Source organism: Salvia hispanica, chromosome 3 (genome assembly GCF_029641045.1).
Source record: "Salvia hispanica isolate PSC_SH4W2 chromosome 3, Shi_PSC_v1, whole genome shotgun sequence".
Lineage (NCBI taxonomy): Eukaryota > Viridiplantae > Streptophyta > Magnoliopsida > Lamiales > Lamiaceae > Salvia > Salvia hispanica.
In genome coordinates, this window is record NC_142694.1 from 55,174,398 (window position 1) to 55,195,582 (window position 21,185).

Sequence of the window (21,185 nt, forward strand, 5' to 3'; positions counted from 1 at the left end):
CGTCTAGAAGAGATTGACGCAGAGGCATGAAGGAGATTTTTTTTTTCTTTTCTATGTAAATAAATTGAGGCAGATTTATATCTCACCGAACGTGTGAGATACGTATTGGTGTGATTTTAGGAAAAATTTGCGGGCTCGAATGGGCCATAGAGAAAAAATACAGGCTCATATATTAGATATCAAATCGTATGATTTGAGCTAAGTTAATTATTCATGGATTTTAGACAATTAAATGTATGTAATTATTAGAGGCCCAATTTTAGAAAAGGGCTAATTTTCTACATTCAGCGAAGGCCCAACCCATATCATCCAATCCTCAGTCTTTCCTCTTCTCGCTCAAATTCCTCCCGCTTCTTCTTCTTCTTCTTCTTCTTCTTCTTCTTTCATTTCCGGCGAATCTCAATTCCTCCCGAACAATCCTCCTCGCCGAACGCCACCTTCGCATCTCGCCTTCCTTATTTCGCGGCAGCTTCTCGCCGCCCGCCCGTCCTGCGCGTCTTCGTCGAGGTTTTCCCTTCTCTCTCTCTAAACCCTAAACCCAAATTTGTTTTTTATAGACAACTAAGCTAAATTTTGGATCCAAAGGCTAGTGTCTTAACTTCAAATTGTTCTTAGAATTGCAAATGCTCGTTTTTGTTGTTCGCAATTAGGCGTAATAGAGTTCTCAGTAAATTTTTTTAAAATGTCAGTAAATTACCGAGAGGAGTTGACATAGGAACTTTGGGGTGGAAAAATGAGATAGTATTGCTCTTGGCCGGAAAGTCGCTTAGTTGCATTTTCTTCCAACTCTTCAGTTTTTGTGTATGTAATAGATATAGATGTATAGATTTTGTGTGAGATAGCCTATGTTTCTAAATACTTCAAAGATAGATATTATTGGGGGTTGAGTTGTTCATTTTCTGCTTGCGTATGAAAAATAGTTATGAATCGCTTTCCAATTTCATCTACTGAGCTGCAAGCTTGCTACAATTGGCTGATTATTAGGATTGCATTTTGCAGTCTTATAGAGCTATGGATGATAATCTTTACGATGAGTTTGGAAACTATATTGGACCTGAAATCGATTCCGATCAGGAGAGTGATAGGGAGGAGGAAGAGGAGGAACTTCCTGACCGGACTGAGGATGAGGAGGCTATATCTGATGATGAACATGGCCCTGGAAAACCAAATGGGTGGCTAACAACGACTGAGGATGTTGATATGGATGGCCAAATTGTCCTAGCTGAGGACAAAAAATACTACCCAACTGCTGAGGAGGTCTATGGCGAAGAAGTTGAAACCTTAGTTATGGATGAAGATGAGCAGCCACTTGAACAGCCTATTATTAAGCCTGTGCGAAATCTCAAGTTTGAGTTGGGGGTTAAGGACTCAACTACCTATGTATCAACACAGTTCCTTTTGGGTCTCATGTCAAACCCTATGCTGGTGAGGAATGTTGCTTTAGTAGGCCACCTGCACTGTGGGAAGACGACTTTCATGGACATGTTGGTCGAGCAGACGCATCACATATCAACCTTTGATCAGAACAGCGAGAAACATATGCGATATACTGATACGAGAATTGATGAGCAGGAGAGGAGGATATCCATCAAGGCGGTGCCAATGTCACTTGTTCTAGAGGATAGCAATTCGAAATCATATCTTTGCAATGTTATGGATACTCCTGGTCATGTTAACTTTTCTGACGAGATGACAGCTGCTCTGAGGCTTGCTGATGGTGCGGTGTTAATTGTTGATGCTGGAGAAGGAGTTCTGGTAAACTTATCTTATTTATTTTAGGTGTGTGTGTTTTCAAACTTTGGATTCCACCTCCATCTATGTGTATTTAGTTTCTCATTTTTTAATAGGTAAACACAGAAAGGGCAATACGCCACGCAATCCAAGACCGCATCCCCATTGTAGTTGTGATAAACAAGGTGATATCTTAAACCCAGTGGTGAAGTTTTGTAAAGTTGGTACTATCTCTGATTATTTCACTTAATACTGCCTGGAAGGTTTTTTCTTTGACATGTCTGACTTATATATTCTCAGGTTGACAGATTAATAACTGAGCTCAAGTTGCCTCCAAAGGACGCGTACCACAAACTAAGGCACACAATTGAAGTCATCAACAACCACATTATGGCTGCATCTTCAACTGCTGGAAATGTTCAAGTTATTGATCCTGCTCTTGGAAATGTTTGTTTCGCAAGTTCCAGTGCAGGATGGTCGTTTACCTTGCAATCATTTGCTAAGCTATATGTTAAACTCCACGGTGTTCCATTTGATGCTAACAAATTTGCCTCTTGCCTTTGGGGTGATTATTACTATGAACCTGATACCAGAAGTTTTAAGAAGAAACCACCTGTAAGTGGAGCAGAACGGTCCTTTGTTCAGTTTGTGCTTGAACCTCTTTATAAATTATATAGTCAAGTGATTGGAGAACATAAAAAGAGTGTAGAGGCTACACTCTCTGAACTCGGAGTGACTTTGAGTAATGCAGCTTATCGCTTGAATGTTAGGCCACTGTTAAGATTGGCGTGTAGCTCTGTTTTTGGTAGTGCCACAGGGTTTACAGACATGCTGGTTCAACACATCCCATCTGCAAAAGATGCTGCACAGCGGAAGGTTGAGCACATCTATACTGGTCCTAAGGACTCCCCAATTTATGAGGCCATGGAAAACTGTGATGCATCGGGTCCTCTAATGGTTAATATTACCAAACTGTATCCAAAATCAGATTGCAGCGTCTTTGATGCCTTCGGCAGGGTCTACAGTGGAGAAATTATGGCTGGCCAGACGGTACGTGTACTGGGAGAAGGGTATTCTCCCGATGATGAAGAAGACATGACAGTGAAAGAAGTGACCAAATTATGGGTCTACCAAGCTCGTTATAGGATTCCTATTAGCAAAGCCCCTCCTGGTTCTTGGGTTTTAATTGAAGGTGTGGATGCTTCCATTATGAAGACTGCCACACTTTGCAACTTGGAATATAATGAAGACGTGTATATATTTAGACCCCTTCAGTTCAACACTCTTCCTGTGGTGAAAACTGCTACAGAGCCATTGAATCCAAGTGAGCTGCCTAAAATGGTGGAGGGTCTTAGGAAGATCAGCAAAAGCTACCCATTAGCTATCACAAAGGTTGAAGAATCTGGGGAGCATACAATTTTGGGCACTGGAGAGTTGTACTTGGATTCCATAATGAAGGACCTCAGGGAGCTTTATTCAGAAGTGGAAGTAAAGGTTTGTATCTCTTTCATCGTTCTACTTTTACAGATTATGTTATGTTTGAGGGTTTCAAGCTTTCTAACTTGCTTTGACTGTGTCAAAAGGTGGCAGATCCCGTCGTCTCATTTTGTGAAACAGTTGTGGAATCCTCTTCAATGAAATGCTTTGCTGAAACTCCAAACAAAAAAAATAAAATTACAATGGTAAGCATTTATTTTAATTTAGAAACTCACTATCTAAAATTTTACTTATTTATATCTCTCGTCATTATTTCAATTTCTAGATTGCTGAGCCACTGGAGAGAGGACTTGCAGAGGACATTGAAAATGGCACTGTAAGCATTGACTGGCCAAGGAAAAAGCTTGGCGACTTCTTCCAGACAAAGTATGACTGGGATTTGCTAGCTGCGCGGTCTATTTGGGCATTTGGTCCTGAGAAGCAGGTAAGTAATGCGTCCAGAAAATGTGTTTAGCCAACCATATTAGCACCATTTCAGACTTCATTGTGTTCTTTTAATTCCTTGATCTAGGTGTTCCTTTGAAATTTTTGTTCTTACTTAAAATCATGACATATTTACATTAACAGGGGCCTAATATTTTGTTGGATGATACACTGTCTAGTGAAGTTGACAAGAGTTTGCTTAGTGCAGTTAAAGATTCTATTGTGCAAGGGTAAGTTTTTCTGGTGGCTTTTCTTTTGTAATTTACATGTGTTCTTGTTGCACTAATGTACGTCGGACAGGTTTCAGTGGGGAGCTCGAGAAGGCCCTCTATGCGACGAGCCAATCAGAAATGTTAAATTTAAAATAGTGGATGCCAAGATTGCTCCTGAGCCACTGAACCGTCAATCCGGCCAAATCATTCCAACTGCTCGACGCGTGGCTTATTCGGCTTTCCTTATGGCTACACCTAGGCTCATGGAACCAGTGTATTATGTGGAGGTAATATTTTTCTCTTACCCTTTGCTGTGTTACGGAAACCTAAGTCAAACCAAGATTAGCATTGTTTGGTTGGTTATGTATTAAACCCTGTTGCGACTTTTTTCTCTCTCTTTATCACTGTATCCTAATGGGTATTATTTTCAGATACAAACTCCAATAGACTGTGTTTCTGCAATATACACAGTTTTATCGCGTAGGCGTGGTCACGTCACTGCTGACGTTCCACAGCCAGGGACCCCAGCCTACATTGTTAAGGTTTGAGGCTCTTATTTCAAGTAGCCAGGTGTCTTAGTGATATTCATCATTTTTTTACCATAACTTCCATTGTTAAAATTTGTAGGCATTTTTACCGGTGATAGAGTCGTTTGGATTTGAGACAGACTTGAGGTATCATACTCAAGGGCAGGCATTTTGCGTATCCGTATTTGATCACTGGGCTATCGTCCCTGGAGATCCGTTGGATAAAAGTATAGTTCTACGTCCGTTGGAGCCAGCCCCGATTCAACATTTAGCTCGTGAATTTATGGTGAAGACGAGGCGCCGCAAGGTACAGTATCTTTCCTCATTTTCGACTTAATTACGGCTTGAAATTCACAGGGTTAAATGTGTTGATTTGAGTGTGAATATATTTCTGAAGTAATTTTATTCCTTAAATATTTGTATGGATTTCCACAGGGAATGTCGGAAGATGTGAGCATTAATAAATTCTTCGATGAGGCTATGGTTGTTGAACTGGCTCAGCAGGCTGCCGATCTTCATCAACAAATGATCTGAACTTTTCATTTGTTTGACTCGATATCGCGGTTTTGGTAGATGCTACACTTTGTTAACTACGTATATTTTGTTGTAATACTTCAAATTCTACGATTTTAATGAGTTCATGTGTGCTTAGTCAAGCAAACATCGACCCAAATTAATGACTTTAAAAGGATTTAAACCTCAATGGTTTTTCGACTTTTACCTCAATTTAAACCTCTAGGGTTTTGTACCACAAGTATCCCTCATCATATAGCACCCTTGTTATACTTCCTCCGTCCTTAAAAAAAAGACAAACTTAACACAAGTTTTAATGTGCAATTGATAAATTAAAAGAGATAAAAAAGTTTGTCTGCTAATTGGTATCCCAGTTTGCCATTTTATTCTATCCGTTGTTAGGAGTAATGGTTCATTTTTATTATAAATAGTAAGTAAATTTTTTGATTCCACTAATTCATTGTAGTCATATTTTATTACTCGTATAAAACTAGTATCGTACCTTTTGTTGACCCTTTGTTGTTAGTAGGGAACCTTGTTGAGATATGCAACTATGAACATTACTATAAGGAGAGTATGTAGGAATCTTCTCCTTTTTTTTTCTTTGATTACTTCATTTAGTTTTGCAAGAGGACTAATATTTATTAATCAAATTGTTGAACAATTAAAACTTAAAAGAAATCTTGGAAGTGATGAACTCAATTTTTTGCTTATTTTACCTATAGACATATGAGTATTTAATTTCAATATTGTACATTTGTACTACGCCACTACTACTTTAATGATTATGGCTAGACTCCACTAAATAGGAGTAGTACCTATGCAAATTTTTAAGTACGTTATTGTGCCAGAATCGTGACATAGTATTCGACAGTAGCCGATCGAATAAAGAGTGTTTCATCAATCGTATATTTGGGCAGTGTGCTGATTTGGGGAACTTAAAAAATAATTACTCTTCGAACAATTTATGCCGTTTTATGTTTTGTTTACTCCACTGATTAAAAACACAACACGATAGCAGACTATTCGGGCTCATTCTTTTATGAGGGTCAGGACCCACTGGCAGCGAACTAATTAGTACAAGTAGTCTCGTGTTAATTGACGTCGTATGACTTGATACAAATTTTAAGAAATTTTGTGAAAATGGGTGAAAATAGTTAGTGCAGTGTGAATACTCTTTTAAGAGTAGGTAGTTTCATGGAATAATAAAATGTGAATAAAATGAATTAGTGGAATATAAATTATTTAGCAAATGTAATAGTAAATATAAGCATCTCAATTAATGAAAGATGGATGAAAAAAAAATCAATACTACTACTACCAATTAAAGGGGGACTAAGGTAATATAGCATAAAATAAATGGGTTCATTCTTTTTTATGCGGATTCACCGACAGTATATAATACTCCTACTTCATATTCATCTGGTTTGACTTTGGGGAATTGACACTAATAAAGTACTAGTTCAGTAGAAGAGTGATGATAAACAATCAAATCAACCAAAACAAGATTATATTAGTAATTTGGTGTATTAATTATATATTAAAGTAATAAATGTATCTAGTGGATAAGTTAAAGAAGACTTGATTAGCGTTCAACTTCATTTTCAATTTTTTTCTAATATTTAAATTGCTTCTTTATTGCTTTTTAAATTTGAATAAAAGTATACATTAATTAGGTTCTGAAAAAGTAAAAAATTTATATACAAATCATTAATATATGACCATAATATTATTCACGTTTCTTGTACTAGATATGCGCTCATATATTTTAATTAAATGCATAAATAAATCAGTTTTTTCTCAAAATAAACCAGCTTTTGATTGTACAAAATTTGGTCATATAGATTTACTGTTTTATTTTTGGAGAATACATCAAATCTTCTCTTTTTTTTTTTTCTCTCTCTCTTTAAATATGCCCATTCTTCCTTCTCCCCTTCCACTCTCTAAATCCACCCCTCATTTTTCGCTGTCTCCATTCTCTCTCAAAACCAAATACTCCCATTTCTTCTAAGTTCTTACAAACACTATTCAGTCACCAACGTCTATATTCTCGAGAATGAAACTATGCCCACATTTGTTGTCTCACTCCGATTTATTTCTTCAATGTATAACATATAGAATTGAACTCCCATTCACTCCAATTTCTAAGACTTTCTCCCGAATTCCCAAAGATGAGACTTCTCCCATATTCCCAAAGATGAAACAATCAAGCTTTCTCTCCATATTTGGACAAGAGGCGCTATTCTTCTATGGTTTTACTCCATTTTATTTCATTGTGCCATACAATTGCGTAAGAAATATTTATTTCATTATGCCATACAATTGCGTAAGAAATAATATCCCTTCATCCCACTTTAGAAATTCCGGTTGACCTTGACCTTTTTGGGTATCCCACATTAGGAGTCCCAGTTGAATTATTTCATAAATGATAGTAGGCCACACATCCCACTAACCATTTTCCACTCACATTTTATTATAAAACTAATATATAAAAGCAAGACCCACATTTCATTATCTCTTTTCACCCACTTTTTCTTTACTTTTCTTAAAACTTGTGCCGAACTCAAATAAGACTCCTAAAGTGGAATGAATGAAGTATTATATTGTCCGGCCTACCCTATAGCGTGCTTCTTAGGTTAATTTTTTCGGTGTCATATATACTGAAAGAGAAGGTTAGGAGTGTGTCGTATATATTCAAACTTCCCAGATCCAGAGAATCCACTAGACTAAAATAATATTTTTAAAGTTCACGAAACTAAAATGATATTTTGGTAAAGTTCGTGGACCTAAGATGTCCCCTCTTTTTATTATTTGCTACACTATCAATGCTATATCAATACATTTAATGAATAATTAAGAGGATATGTTATTTTATGTATGTAAATACAACTATATACGTTTTAAAATGTCAATGATACATGACCCTCTTGACAAAGAGACAAATAACCGATATTAATATTATAAATTTGAGAAAGTGAAAAGTTTTGTAGGGTTGACGAATCTACAATATTTTCCCACATCGTACAACAAATTATGTTATACCTCCAGGCAAAATAGTTTAAAAAATAAATTAGACAGAAAATAATAATAAAATGACGGTTTAACACTCACCGTGAATCAACAATCTTAATCTAGATGAGTTGTGAATTAGATTGTGTAATAACCTTTTTAGGGTCAACGATAACACCAATAATATCTGCAAAAATAGAAGTCCGGATAATGTTAATAATCAAACTATACATATATAAAAGGCCAGTTTTGGCCTATATTTTGAATATGTATAAATTTTTGGTATAAATTTAAATATTTATAAGTTTTGTAACTACCAATCATGTATAAATAAATTCTAGAGTAATTATTCTTGCCGTTATTTACCGTTACTCTCATGATTGTGTATAATAGGAAGAGAATTAGTAAGAATATACTGTTGTTTATATATCCTATTGACACATTATTAAAAATATAAAAGACATATAATTATTGGATTAAAAAATAAACACTGTTAGTAATGCTATTAGAAAAGAATTATATTAAATGTCATCTATTAATCTATATCTATCTATAAATATATAAGAAGAGTTTAAAAAGAAATAACAAAAATTCTATTATAATTTAATTTAAATATATAATAGTTTTTGGTATGACTTAAATGTAGTTAGTGCAAAATTGTAAAACATATATTGAAAAAGTAAACGGTTTTAAATATGATAAATTTCTTGAAATTGATGTCCTTTATTATTGTATCAATACTAATCTACTGTATATTTTAATAAATTTAATTGAGTCAACGTTAGAATTTATTATTTGATAGGAGATCAATGCTAATATCAATAGATTTAGTGGAGGATTAATTCTTATGATACGTTACATTATATTACTATATACTTTTAAAATATTAATGATACATAATCCATTTTAATAAACAACATAAAAGCAATATTAATGTTATAAGTTTAGGAAGTGAAAAGTTTAGATATTTGTACTATAAATATATGGTATTTGGTAACTAAAATTTCACTATTTCATTAATTTCTCCTTTATAGAAGATTCAGAGTTGATGCTTTTATTCTAATAATAGGAAAAAAACTTTACACCATGCCATGATTCTTTGCCTTGATCAACCTTAATCTTCTATAAAAGAAATGAACTGTCTAACCTTTGATCTTCTTTAAAAAGAACTAAGCGATAAAGAAAAAGGGATGAAATGTATGTGGTGAAGGGAGTCGCAACGATCGCAAGGATGCTAGGTGGCGATAGCATTTCCGGCGGACAGAGATGGGAAAAGTTTTCATCAATGAAGAAGAATAAAGAAAAGAGGGATGTTGCTTATGTTCCATTTATGTTATTGGAATAGGTAATGAATTTTCGAAATATAAAGAAATGGAGTAGTATATATGTAATGTTAAAAACAGTTTTTAATTTGGGCTTGATTGTAGGGGTATATTCCTGTTTTAATTGAAAATTTATATGTGTGATGTTGGAAGCGATTTTTTATGGTTAAATTTTAGAGATATTTTTTTATGTAAGGGCCAAAATTGGTCCTGAACATATGCCCATTTTATGATTTTGGTCATAGACTTTATCTTTTGAATTTTTTGGTCTTGTACATTTCAAATCGGATCACAATTGGTCATCCGTTAACAATTCCGTTAATATTTAACGGTCAACATGTTTAATCTCATTTTTTTACCAAATTAAACGGTTAATTATAATTTTTTTACTCTCTAATTATATTTATTTATTCTAAATAAAATAATCTATCAATATCTAAAGTGGCAGTTATGGAGATATTCACAAAAATGCCAATTAATTTATTTAGCACATGTTTTATGTTATCAACATAATCTTAAAACCAAGAAAAGAGATACAACTTCACACGCTTAAGTCAATTTTTAATTCCAAGCGAGTTTTTCTGCATTAAAAAAAAGAGTCAATATTTTACAGGCTGCAGCTGGTTTTCTCACTCTTCTCTTTCTTCATTTGCAATTGAAGGCTGCAGCTGGTCTATAAATAATATCGAGCTTTGTGCTAAGCAGTAGAGATAAACATGTTCTAAGCAAACATCTATAAATACCACCCACTATTGAGCTTATTGACAAAGCAACAATGTTTTCTCTCTTTTCCGTCTTCACTGATGCAGTTGAATCCCGACTCATCAGCACAAATACTAAACAATGTTTCCATCAATACAAAACACAAAAAGAAGAACAATGTTATGAAGACAAACCAAAGAAAATCATGTCGAATGAAGGAGAGTGAAGGAAAAAGGAAAAGATATGCGAGATCATATTGTTTGACATGAATAAGCAGCCGGTCATCCCAATCAACTGTGCGCTTGTTCCAATGTGTAAAAACGTTCATACATTATTTTTGTAACTCAAAAGATTAATTAGCGTTTTTGCTCAGGTAGAGAAAAAACTCTTATGGTCTTTCAACGTAGTTGATGATGAAGATAGCAGCGTTCAATGAAGAAAGCGATGTTATTACTAAAATTATTATTATTATCAATAGAGGCTAAGCCAATGAGTGTGTGGTTGCAGAGTATTGGATATATTAACCATTTAAGGTTTCCGTCATTTTCATATCTAAATGGAATGAAAATAAAATGGGTCGTGCATCGCACGGGATTTGACACTAGTAATAATAATAGTAATAATGTTAGGGTTTAGATTACAATGGTATCAAGCTTTTTTTTCTATGGCAAGATCACAATATTTGGAATATAATAATCATACAAAAAGTGCATACATTCATATGAATGCATTATTATTGGTAAAGAGTAATAATCATATTTGAAAAAAATTCTTCTTTTATCCTAATAATAATCATACAAAAAAATGCATAGATTTATATGAATACAGTACTATTTGGTAAAGAGTAATAACCATACCAGAAAAAAAATTCTTCTTTTTTTCATAGTATTCGTAATGCAACGGGAGAAAGTGAGAAAGTGAATTATAAGCTAGCCAATACTATAAAATAAGTATATGATAAAAAAGTATACATCGAATTGATGATATTATAGCAACATAATAGCCTTAGATTTACGTTGAAAATTGATTTATATATATACTTATTACTAACTTTTACGTTACAACATTAACAGTGAATGCCATTTTTATTACTTTTAAATGGGTCATGCATGAAGAGCCGTATAGGAATGCCATTTAAATTCAATTTATATTTTTTATATTGTATCGAATGTAAACGTATGAATGGGCATCACTATTGATTTGATTCATGGCACTCAAATTATTAATTTAAATATTGACTTTTTTAATGCAAGCTATTACTCCCTCCCTCCGTTTGCAAATAGATTTTTTCCGTTTTAGTCCGTCTGCGAATAGGAGTTCCGGTTCACTTTTATCATAAATGATAATAGGGTCTCACCTTCACGTAACTCATTACACTCCTATTTTATTTAAAACTAATATATACAAGTGAACCCCTATTCCACTAACTTTTTTTCTACCCATTTTTCTTAGCATTTCTTAAAATTAGTGTCGTCAATGAATGAGACTTCTAATGGCGGACGGAGGGGGAGTACTAATTAACCTATTATACTCATGTATTTCACCCGAATTACTAATTAACGGTCAATTTTTCATGATGGGCAGTTACAATATTAAATAGATGAATTATATACGACTTATTATGCTTTAATTATATAGTGGGGTGGATGATATAATTGTACTAAAATTTATAAATATTCAAAAGAAGGTCAAAACTCGTCTTTTATAGATGTATAGATTAATACTCCATCCGTCTCATTCTAATTGGAGCATTTCTATTCCAGCACGAAATTTATGTAGTGTTATTTTATGAGTTAAATAGAGATAGTAAAGTAAGAGAAAGAGACAAAGCAAATAGTCATTCCAAAAATAAAAATGGTTCACTTTCCTTCATATTTCTTATTTCTTAAATATTGATCACACATTGTACTACATTTTGAAATTCACTTTCCTTCATATTTCTTAAAATTCGTGTTGAATTCAAAATGAGTCTCCAAATGTCGAACACAGGGAGTAAGGAAAAAATAGTGGAACTAGTGAATTGTAAGATCCAGAGTAAGAGAGGAAAAAATAGTGGAAGTAGTGAATTGTAGGATCCACCTTATTAGTTATATGTAATAGGTTAAAAGCTTTCCATATTTAGACGTGGTCTAATTTTGGAAAACAACCCAAAATAGTAAAACTAATCTATTTTTATGAAATACTCACTCTGTCCCACAAGAATAATTAGTTATGCACTCTTTTATTTTTAATTCGTCCCACAAGAATATACATTTTAATTTTGGAAACTCTTTTCTATATGAAGGTGAAACTCATACTCTACTAACCATCCTTTAATTACATTTTTTTCTATCTCTACCTTACTCATCAATTGTACATCCATAAAATATGGGACGGAAGTATAATATTAATTTTTCTTAGATACAACCATTTGTTTTGTGTCTTTTCTAGCATGGTATTTCACCCTTTGTAAAACACTTTAAATCGAAATCTATTGTTGGCCATTGGCAACCAATACTTAGTATAATTACATCATTTTATACTAATAAACTTGTTATTAAATGTAGTTGGTTTCCTTCCTGCATAGAAATATATCCATGGTGATGTTTTGCAAAAATTTAAGCACGCCGTTATAAGCATACATATATGAATAGTAAGATTTAATAAGAAAACAAGCCTTCATCATATAGGAATCCTGTTATCGTCACTGTGAATCCAAGTAGAACATTGAATCAGAAAACAGACAAGTTTTAAAATGGGCATCAAGCAGCTAAACTTTTGGATGCAATCTCAAACACGTTCTCCGACAGCCCGTTCGCAGATAGTATCATTTCCAGTTGAGCCTGCCGGAATCAACAAGCAGTCAAATTTTAGTATAAGGCCAAAGGAGAACCAGAAATTCGAACATCTAAAATCGCGTTAGGCCACACTACCTTAGCAAGATTTTGCCTAGTTTCATCGTAGCGCTTCCACCTGGAGAAGGCTGATACCATTCTAGAAGCCACCTATTCAACGTGAAGCAAATTTTATGATAATCGTTGGAAGAGATCGACAAGGCACATGAAAGTTAATACATGATCAGTTTTGGGAGGAAAAGTTCGTCTTGAGCATACCTGAGGATTTATTTTGTCGAGCTGTACCACCAATTCTCCCAAAAATTTGTAGCCGGACCCATCTTTAGCGTGGAAGTTGACCGGTGATCCACAGAATCCTCCAATCAGTGAGTACACCTATTTGCAATTATATATATATTGTTATTGAAAGAAATGTGTTAGCTTTTTAAGAATGAAACTGTCGCGTGCTAAAGAAATAAACTTGGATTTCACTGACCTTGTTGGGATTACGCAAGTCAAAAGCGGGGTGGTCCAGCAGTTTACGAACATTTTCAACATTCCCGGGTACATTTGACATGGCTTGGAGGGCAAACCACTTATTTATGACCTGGAAACAGAAAAGATAACCACTTAACATTCGTAGATATCCTAAAAACTTAATGTTCGTAGCTGTCAGCGATTTCTAAGGTGCATTAAGTTTTTTATATCCATTTTGTCTTGTGTGTAGTCTCTTCCGTTTATAGCAAATAAAAATATAGACAAGCAAATCAAAGATTGTATCGGATGGCAAACATACCAAGTACTCATGTTGCCACTTGTTATAGAAATCAGCCAAAACATCATCCCGCACTTTACCGGGAATCTGATCAAGGGCTACCAGTGCTGCAAACTGTTCGGTCAAATTTGTAGCAGTTTTATATTCGTGCAAAGCAAGCTCCGTTATTTCTGCATCTTCAAGTGAGCCAAGATATGCTGCAGTAAAATAGTAGACATATTAGTAATCAACAAAGACAAAAGAGAAAAAGAAATAATGCAGCTGGCGTTAAGACAAGGCGAAAAAAGGCTCACCAAGGGCAGTATTTTTGAGAGCACGCCTCGACAGGTTTTGATGGTCAAACTCATAATTCACCGAGCTCCTATTGTTTTTCACCTGTAAAAGAATATGAAGTTATTCCATAAAAATATCAAGAAAGTAAAAGAAAATAATGAAAATGATCCACGCTTGTATATTATAATTAGATGCGTCCAAAATAACTGCATACTGTGATAAGTAGCTCATTTTTCAACTCAGAAGCAAGCTGCTTTCTGATGAAAGATCGAACAGCGTGGACGGCATCGGGGTCGGCAACTGCCATCATGTCCATGATTTCTCCTTCACCAGGCAGAGTTATTGCCTTTGCGATGAATTCCTGAATAGACATTAACAGAAAAATCAGTAAATTCACCTTTGATTCCCCAATCAACTGCAAGATATATTTCAAACACACCTTATCCAAGCTCGGGTCACAGAGTATGCTTTTGACTCCGTTTAGGAATTGTTGGTTAAGAACAAGCGGTTTGTTTTGTTGATAATCTGATACCAAGGTGAGCATCAATTTCCTCGCCAGCACCTGTCCCGCCTCCCAACTAAGGAAGCATGAGAGATGTCATATATTCTGCCAATACTTAAAAGGTAGTAATACACGTTCAATCTTTCTTGATAACATACCGGTTGAACTCATCGGAATCGTTAGCAAGAAGAAAGTAGAGATCAGCATCAGTGAGATCAGAATCCATGCGAACGGGAGCACTGTAACCCCTTAGAATAGATGGTACAGGGCGTTCTGGGATGTCATTGAACACAAATACTTCCTCTTTCTGCACGGAAAAGACAACTACTAGGTCAGTAAGAATATTGAAGAAGGATAAACAGTAACTTCATCAGCAAATCCTATATTAAACATTAGATATTAAAAGACGCAATAATAATGCGGATATGTTGCAATGTGAAGACACTAGTTAATCCACTGGCCTTAATGCTGTTTGACAAAACAATCCCAAACATCATAAGAATCATTCGTAGTAATTTTGACACATATCTAATAAATACATACTCAATAAGAGTTTTGTAATTTGTACGATTCCTACTAACCTTTGTGACTCTGAGGACCGTAGTGTGAGCTGGTTGACCGCTGTTTGAAATACTCTCCAACATCCCGTCATGGTAAACTGAGGATAGAGGAATGTCCTTGCCATCGGATCCAAGCAGGCCCAAGGCCACGGGAATAAACATGGGTTCTTTAACAGGTTGACCCGGGGTTGGGGGGACCTCTTGACTGCAGGGTAATCATGTTAGGTCACACATCCAGTAGTAAGAAATAAATTTCCAGCGCAAATCATGAGAATAGATCATACCTAAACTTGAGAGAATAAGTTTTTGCCTCAGCATTATAGTTGGAAACAACGTTGAGACGAGGAGTCCCAGCTTGGGAGTACCTGAAATATTCAGTTTGAAGAACTTAACCACCAGAAATTAGTAATTATTGAAATTGCATCAGCTCCCTTGTGACATACCATAGCAAGAAATTGGAAAAATCAGCACCATTTGCATCTCTCATAGCGGCAAAGAAATCTTCACACGTCACAGCTTGTCCATCATGCCTCTTGAAATATAGATCCATACCCTAAAGATAAAGAGAAACTCCAGTTCTGTTATCTGTATAAAAGATGAGAAGTGGAAAGAAAATTAACTTATTGTTATAAGCCAAGCATCAGGGTTTAACCAACCTTTCTAAATCCTTGAGCTCCCAACAAGGTTTTGTACATCCTAACCACTTCTGCTCCCTAAAACAGAAATATGAGATAAGTTATGAATAAGATAGCAACAGTCTAGTCCTCTGAAAGCCAATGTTCATAAAAGCACATGGAATTCGAGTATTAACACCACTCCTTAGCCAAGAACAAACTCGTCAACAAGGGAAAAAACCAACCTTCTCGTATACCTGTCAGTTAAGAAATCAAGAAAAAACAAAGTCAGTACTTTATACAATTTCAGAAAAAATTTAGAGGGAAACAAGGGACAGGTGATAAAAATTGCTCTAGGCATACCGTGACTGCAAATTATCGAGTAAGGCCACCAATCAGATCCATAGCATCAGTAAAGCAACAGCCAAAATAATACCAAAAAAAAAAAAAACAGAGATCATAAAAAAGTGAATAATATAAAATGAAACGACATGCCAAGGAAACTTCTATTATCAAATAATGGAAACAAAGCAGTCACCTGTGTAGAAGTTATCCATCTGCCCATAAAATAAAAAGGGAAAATGTATATTAGCTTAATTTCCAAATAAATGGGGCTTGCAGTCTAGCACAACCTTCACAGATACAAATTATTAAATGCGAAAGTTTCAGTGACAGATGAGGACAAAGAGAGAATTTAACCTTAATATACGAGTGGGGACGCACGGGATGAGCCATGGGCCCAGCATCCTGGAAAATTAAGATAATGGATTGTGAATACAAGGTAAGAATAGTCGAACTGAAAACTGTCGTGATGCATGCCACTGCATTAATACTAAATGAGAAACAATTGGACAAGATTGCTCCCCGCACCTGCGGGAACTGATACGAGCGAAGCTTTGAAACATCAGCTATCCGTTTTACTGGACGGCTTCCCATATCAGATGAAAATTCCTGCAAGCGAGAGTCAGTGAAAACAAATATTTATGTAAATGATACCAACATAATGGTAATTTCCTTTCCAGCTAGTATGTAGCCCACCTGATCCCGGAACACAGTGAGACCTTCCTTTAAACTAAGCTGGAACCAATCTCGGCACGTCACTCTGAAATTTACGTTAATATCAATTTGAGTTTTGACTTACATGCCAATTTAGCACAACATAAGGCCACAATAAAAAGTACACGGAGAATAAGAAAATAAATAAGTATAATACAAACACAATAGGAAACATATGCTTACCGGTTTCCTGTCCAGTTGTGAAAATACTGCAAATGCAGGCACATGATCAATACAACTTCAAACAGGAGGAAAGAGAAAAGAGAACTTAATCCAAAAAAAAAGCTCAATCAACTACTCATGCAAAGATGACACACCTCATGCCCAATCACACCCAATATGGCGGCATAATCGGCATCTGTGGCAGTTTCGGGAGATGCCAAGACAAGTTTGGAGTTAAAGATCTGCCCAAAGAATATTACAATTTAGAACTATAAACAATCTTAAATAATCAAATAATGTCATAACATTATACATACATTCAAACTCTTATTTTCCATAGCACCCCTGTCAATCAGCACAACAAATCAGATTTAGTAATATGAAAAAATATACTAGTAGATATCTGAAGGATGAAAAATCCAGCAACAAAAATATGAACTAACATATTAAAATCTGGAACAGCTACAACATTAAAGAGGTCCAGGTCATATTCAAGCCCAAAAACCTATATAGAAGAAAAGGAACAATATTAAATTCTAAAGTTATTTGAGCCAATTAAAAACACCAAAAACACTACACTAAGATGAGATGTTTACATCTTCATCCCATTTCATAGCTGCTTTCAATGAATACATGGCATGAGCTGTCTTTGGTAGATCTTGTGCAGGGGTCCAGATTCTGAGTGACACCTTTCGGCCAGAACGAGTTATGAATGTATCATCTCTGCTTTCCAACTGTCCTGCAACTAATGCAAAAAGATAGCATGGTTTCACAAAAGGGTCCTCCCATACAGCAAAATGTCTCCCTCCCTGCATTAATGCATCTTGAGCTTCAGATGAAATAGTTTGTAAGAATTTCCAATCACAAGGAAGAAAAAAATTACCTCCAAATCTCCTTGCTCTATCAGGTTCCCATTGGACAATAAGACAGGGTACAATGACTTGTCACCCTCAATACGACAAGTGTACTTCGCCATGATATCAGGGCGATCCTAAAATTTTAGCCACAAATCAGATGGATGCTCAGGAAAAGATGAACAATCATCAAAGCTGCATAAGTATTAGATACAATACCTGATAGTACGTAATTTTGCGGAAACCTTCCGCCTCACACTGGGTGCAGAAGTTCCCTGATGATTTATAGAGCCCCTGCATCAAGTATAATTCATCAGAGTGGAATAGAAATCAAAGCAACTATACATCCCTGCAAGACATCAGTATAGTTGTTTTGTGGAACAAAATGATTAATATAAAGTCCAGGTACTAACCTCTAGAGATGTGTTCTTCTGTGGGCAAATTTCAGTGACAATCTCGAGAGTAAATTTACCACTTGGAGGAGAGGAAAGCGTCAGATGCCGTGAATCAACATGGAAATCATCTCCCTGAAACAAATAGAACTCATTGACAGGTGACAGATAAGCGAGACAAGGACCCGGAAATAAGTTACAGCAAATAATATGTAAGGTGGTTGGAAATATTTAAGCACTGAAAACTAAAATGGAATAAGGACGACCGTACACTATAGGCATGACCTAGGGAAATAAATGCTACTTTGCACAAAGGTTAGGAAATAAATATATCCACCATATACCTTCACATCCTCTCCATTCACCTTCAACACAATCAGTTTCAGATCTGCCCCATCCAAGACTAAAGGTGCTGAACAACCTGCAGGATCAAATGAAGATGCAACTTATATTTAAATGATTGTCAAGGACTCGGTAGAGACAGATTCTAGCACCAGAACTGAACATGAAAATTAAGTAATTAACTGATACACATATCTGAGGTGTTCAGATAGGAGAAATACTTTGAAAGACACTTAAATTGGAATTCCTATTGGTTGCAACAAGTGAGCAAATGACTAAATTTTTTACCTTCGCATTTTCAGTTTTAGCCTCATCACAGATTCACAGTGCCTCAGAATTCAGATACGTTCAAAATTGATATTAGAGAAACATTAATCTAATCGGGATATATATAGTAACTAATAAGCCCAATTTCATTTTATAATAGCAATTAACTCTCATGTTTTAGTTCTTATGGAGTGTCATTCAATTATATCAAGAGAAATTGCAGCGTATTCTGGTCATGGTCACAGATCAACCTAATCCATGAAAAATTCCACCCTTGATGGATCTAATGGAAATCGGTCCATCTTGGAAGTGATCAGAAAAGGTCAGCCTGAACACCTAGGTGGCTTAAAGTATATGACATCGAGTCACATGTAAATTGGCAAGTAAGATCTTAAACTATCTGAATCGTGATTCTTTGATATCATTTGTAGAAAATTTGAAGGCACTGATCAGATAATTTCACCTTGAACACTAACAAACTCCATATTAGAAATTTCCTTCTACCTTTCTGGCATCAATTCCCACCCAACAAACAGTCACAGACAAAAATACATTTATAACAAAAAGAAATAGAAAGTACCTTCAACCCTGGGAGACACAAAAATTTTGGAAAAAACTAAAGTTGTTTCCTCGCCCAACTGAAAATTCAAATCCACCTATGACGAAACATATCATTGATTAGAAGATTGCTAAAATCATATTTTGTAAAACTAGGAATATCTTGTCCAGAAACCAAGACATGAATGTAATTACCTTTTCAAAGAAATAATCTGGTTCTTTGTAATCCTTCAGAAATATCTCTTTTGGTGCATCCATATTAGTTTCTTCGGCTTGCTTCGGTAGTGGTTCTGTTGCCACAGAGCAGATGAACCTCCTTCCAATATTTCTAGGCCTCTACCAAGAGGAATCAAAAGCTCATTTAAAATATGCTTGTAGTTATTAATGAAACAATGTCAGAGTTTAGGGAAGACTATAATCTTTACAAGAAGTGGCCTTACAGGCAGTGAGTAATATGGTGTCTGACAATTTCTCCGATTGATATTCTATTGAAAACAAAAAATAGAAAGTTTAAAGAACCCATGCCATGAACTTTAACAGAGAAACTAAAGTATAGAAGAGTGATATAACATCTGAAAATATGCAAACCTCAGAGCACAGAAATGGTCTGTATCTAAAAACTTTCTTTACCGAATTGCCAGTCACACGGACGCTCTGTCGTAGCTGAAACCAAAGATGCTTGTTAAAACAAGCTACACACATCATGGATGCATTATACTTCTTGATGCTAACTAACAGAAAATAGATACATATAAAGCTGTAAACAAAATCCACAAGACAGACAAACTATTCGCAAAACTTTATGAATTCACCAAGAAACAACATAAACTACAAAGTAAATGCACTTACTTCCTTAATGGATTTAAAAACATAATTTATACATATATAGAGAAAAAATATGGTTTTTAACATCTACTACAAATTATAGTTCTAGTTGATTAGTAGTTGTTGCTAATTTCTTAAATATCTATATCATTAAAATATAAATATTTTATAGTTCCACCTAGGAGTGCTCAAATGGAAACATTATGCCAAAAAGATACTATCAAATAATCAACAATTCAATGACAGTTCGTACAGCATCAAACCATAACTTGTGTACTATAACACATGCACATAGTGAGAGAGAATGAGAGGATTAAGGGAGAAAGTAGTCACAGGTGCAGAGGAGACCAAACCCAAGAGGCATGTCTTCGACAAGCTAGAAGCTTTGCAGGGTAGAATCAATCGTGACATCTTACAATCACAAAACTTTGAATCCTAAATAATCTAATTTTAATAAAGATAATCAAAATACCAATTTGAAGGTCAAATCTGTATAAACCCTTAAAAGAGTTCGATTATTTTCGACAAGTTCTGTGATTTACGAGAAAAGATTCAAGCTTCCACCTAAATAAAATCGACAGCTCAAAACTAGAAAACTTCAATAAAAAGGCAAATCAGCTAAAGAAATCCGTTGAGATGAAATGAGGGTTGAGTGGTAAAGAGAGTGTAATATATCTCACATATATTAGTGTTACAAAGGGTTCAAATTATCTGACGAATAATAACTTTTGAAATACAGAACTAAATGAAATTTGAATCGAAATTGACGCTCTTCTACACTCTTTTACCTTGGAATTTTGTGGACGAAATCAAAGATCTGAGATGACTGATAAGCAGAAGATCTCAAAGCAAAAACACCTTATTATATGTGTTTACCTAGATGGAAAACAATGGAAAACCAAATAGTCAAAATAAAAGATAATGCTATCTTTGAGATTTTATTTAAAAACATTAATTTATCGTAAAAAATCCCATATTAGATTTGTTTTTAAATAAATAAAAAGGATACCGCTCCTTATTAACACAGCCCAGATATTTTATTGATAATTTGCGGGATTATATTTCTATTTTCTATTTTCTATTTTCTATTTTTAGTTTCCAGATAATGTTTTCAATAGAATTATTTTTTACGCTTCAATTGTAAGTATTGAAAAAAAAAACCGTCATAGGCATAATGGGATTTAAGCCCATTTACATTATCTTAGGCGGAAAAAAGCCCATTTACATTTCAAACAATTAATCGCCAATATTGACGT

At 34.8% G+C, this 21,185-nt stretch overlaps 2 protein-coding genes across 3 annotated transcripts; one reads left to right on the forward strand and one right to left on the reverse strand.

The window, feature by feature from the left end:
• Positions 1–310: 310 nt before the first annotated feature.
• Positions 311–5,093, forward strand: LOC125213978 (110 kDa U5 small nuclear ribonucleoprotein component CLO). The gene is made up of 11 exons (XM_048114806.2): positions 311–507; positions 1,000–1,755; positions 1,848–1,916; positions 2,032–3,225; positions 3,315–3,413; positions 3,494–3,652; positions 3,796–3,881; positions 3,952–4,150; positions 4,295–4,405; positions 4,491–4,697; positions 4,826–5,093. The coding sequence occupies exons 2-11, from the start codon at positions 1,012–1,014 to the stop codon at positions 4,922–4,924; spliced, it is 2,967 nt and encodes a 988-aa protein (XP_047970763.1). The 5' UTR covers positions 311–507; positions 1,000–1,011; the 3' UTR covers positions 4,925–5,093.
• Positions 5,094–12,574: 7,481 nt separating this feature from the next.
• Positions 12,575–20,863, reverse strand: LOC125213543 (Peptidase M1 family protein). 2 transcript variants are annotated; one of them, XM_048114145.2, is made up of 33 exons: positions 20,718–20,863; positions 19,693–19,767; positions 19,545–19,589; positions 19,300–19,440; positions 19,127–19,202; positions 18,282–18,358; positions 17,959–18,072; positions 17,765–17,839; positions 17,575–17,682; positions 17,288–17,500; positions 17,135–17,196; positions 17,009–17,036; positions 16,847–16,933; positions 16,713–16,738; positions 16,512–16,575; positions 16,344–16,424; positions 16,173–16,220; positions 16,012–16,030; positions 15,837–15,841; positions 15,719–15,730; positions 15,516–15,572; positions 15,303–15,412; positions 15,144–15,224; positions 14,881–15,064; positions 14,458–14,606; positions 14,237–14,375; positions 14,012–14,158; positions 13,818–13,899; positions 13,546–13,721; positions 13,246–13,356; positions 13,029–13,145; positions 12,849–12,920; positions 12,575–12,758 (listed from the first exon to the last, which is right to left on the reverse strand). In XM_048114145.2, exons 4-33 carry the CDS (start codon positions 19,360–19,362, stop codon positions 12,678–12,680), a joined length of 2,664 nt encoding a protein of 887 aa, XP_047970102.1. In that variant the 5' UTR covers positions 19,363–19,440; positions 19,545–19,589; positions 19,693–19,767; positions 20,718–20,863; the 3' UTR covers positions 12,575–12,677. The 2 variants fall into 2 exon arrangements, with proteins under 2 accessions (XP_047970102.1, XP_047970101.1); XM_048114144.2 differs by lacking the exon at positions 20,718–20,863 and adding an exon at positions 20,263–20,598.
• Positions 20,864–21,185: the final 322 nt, after the last annotated feature.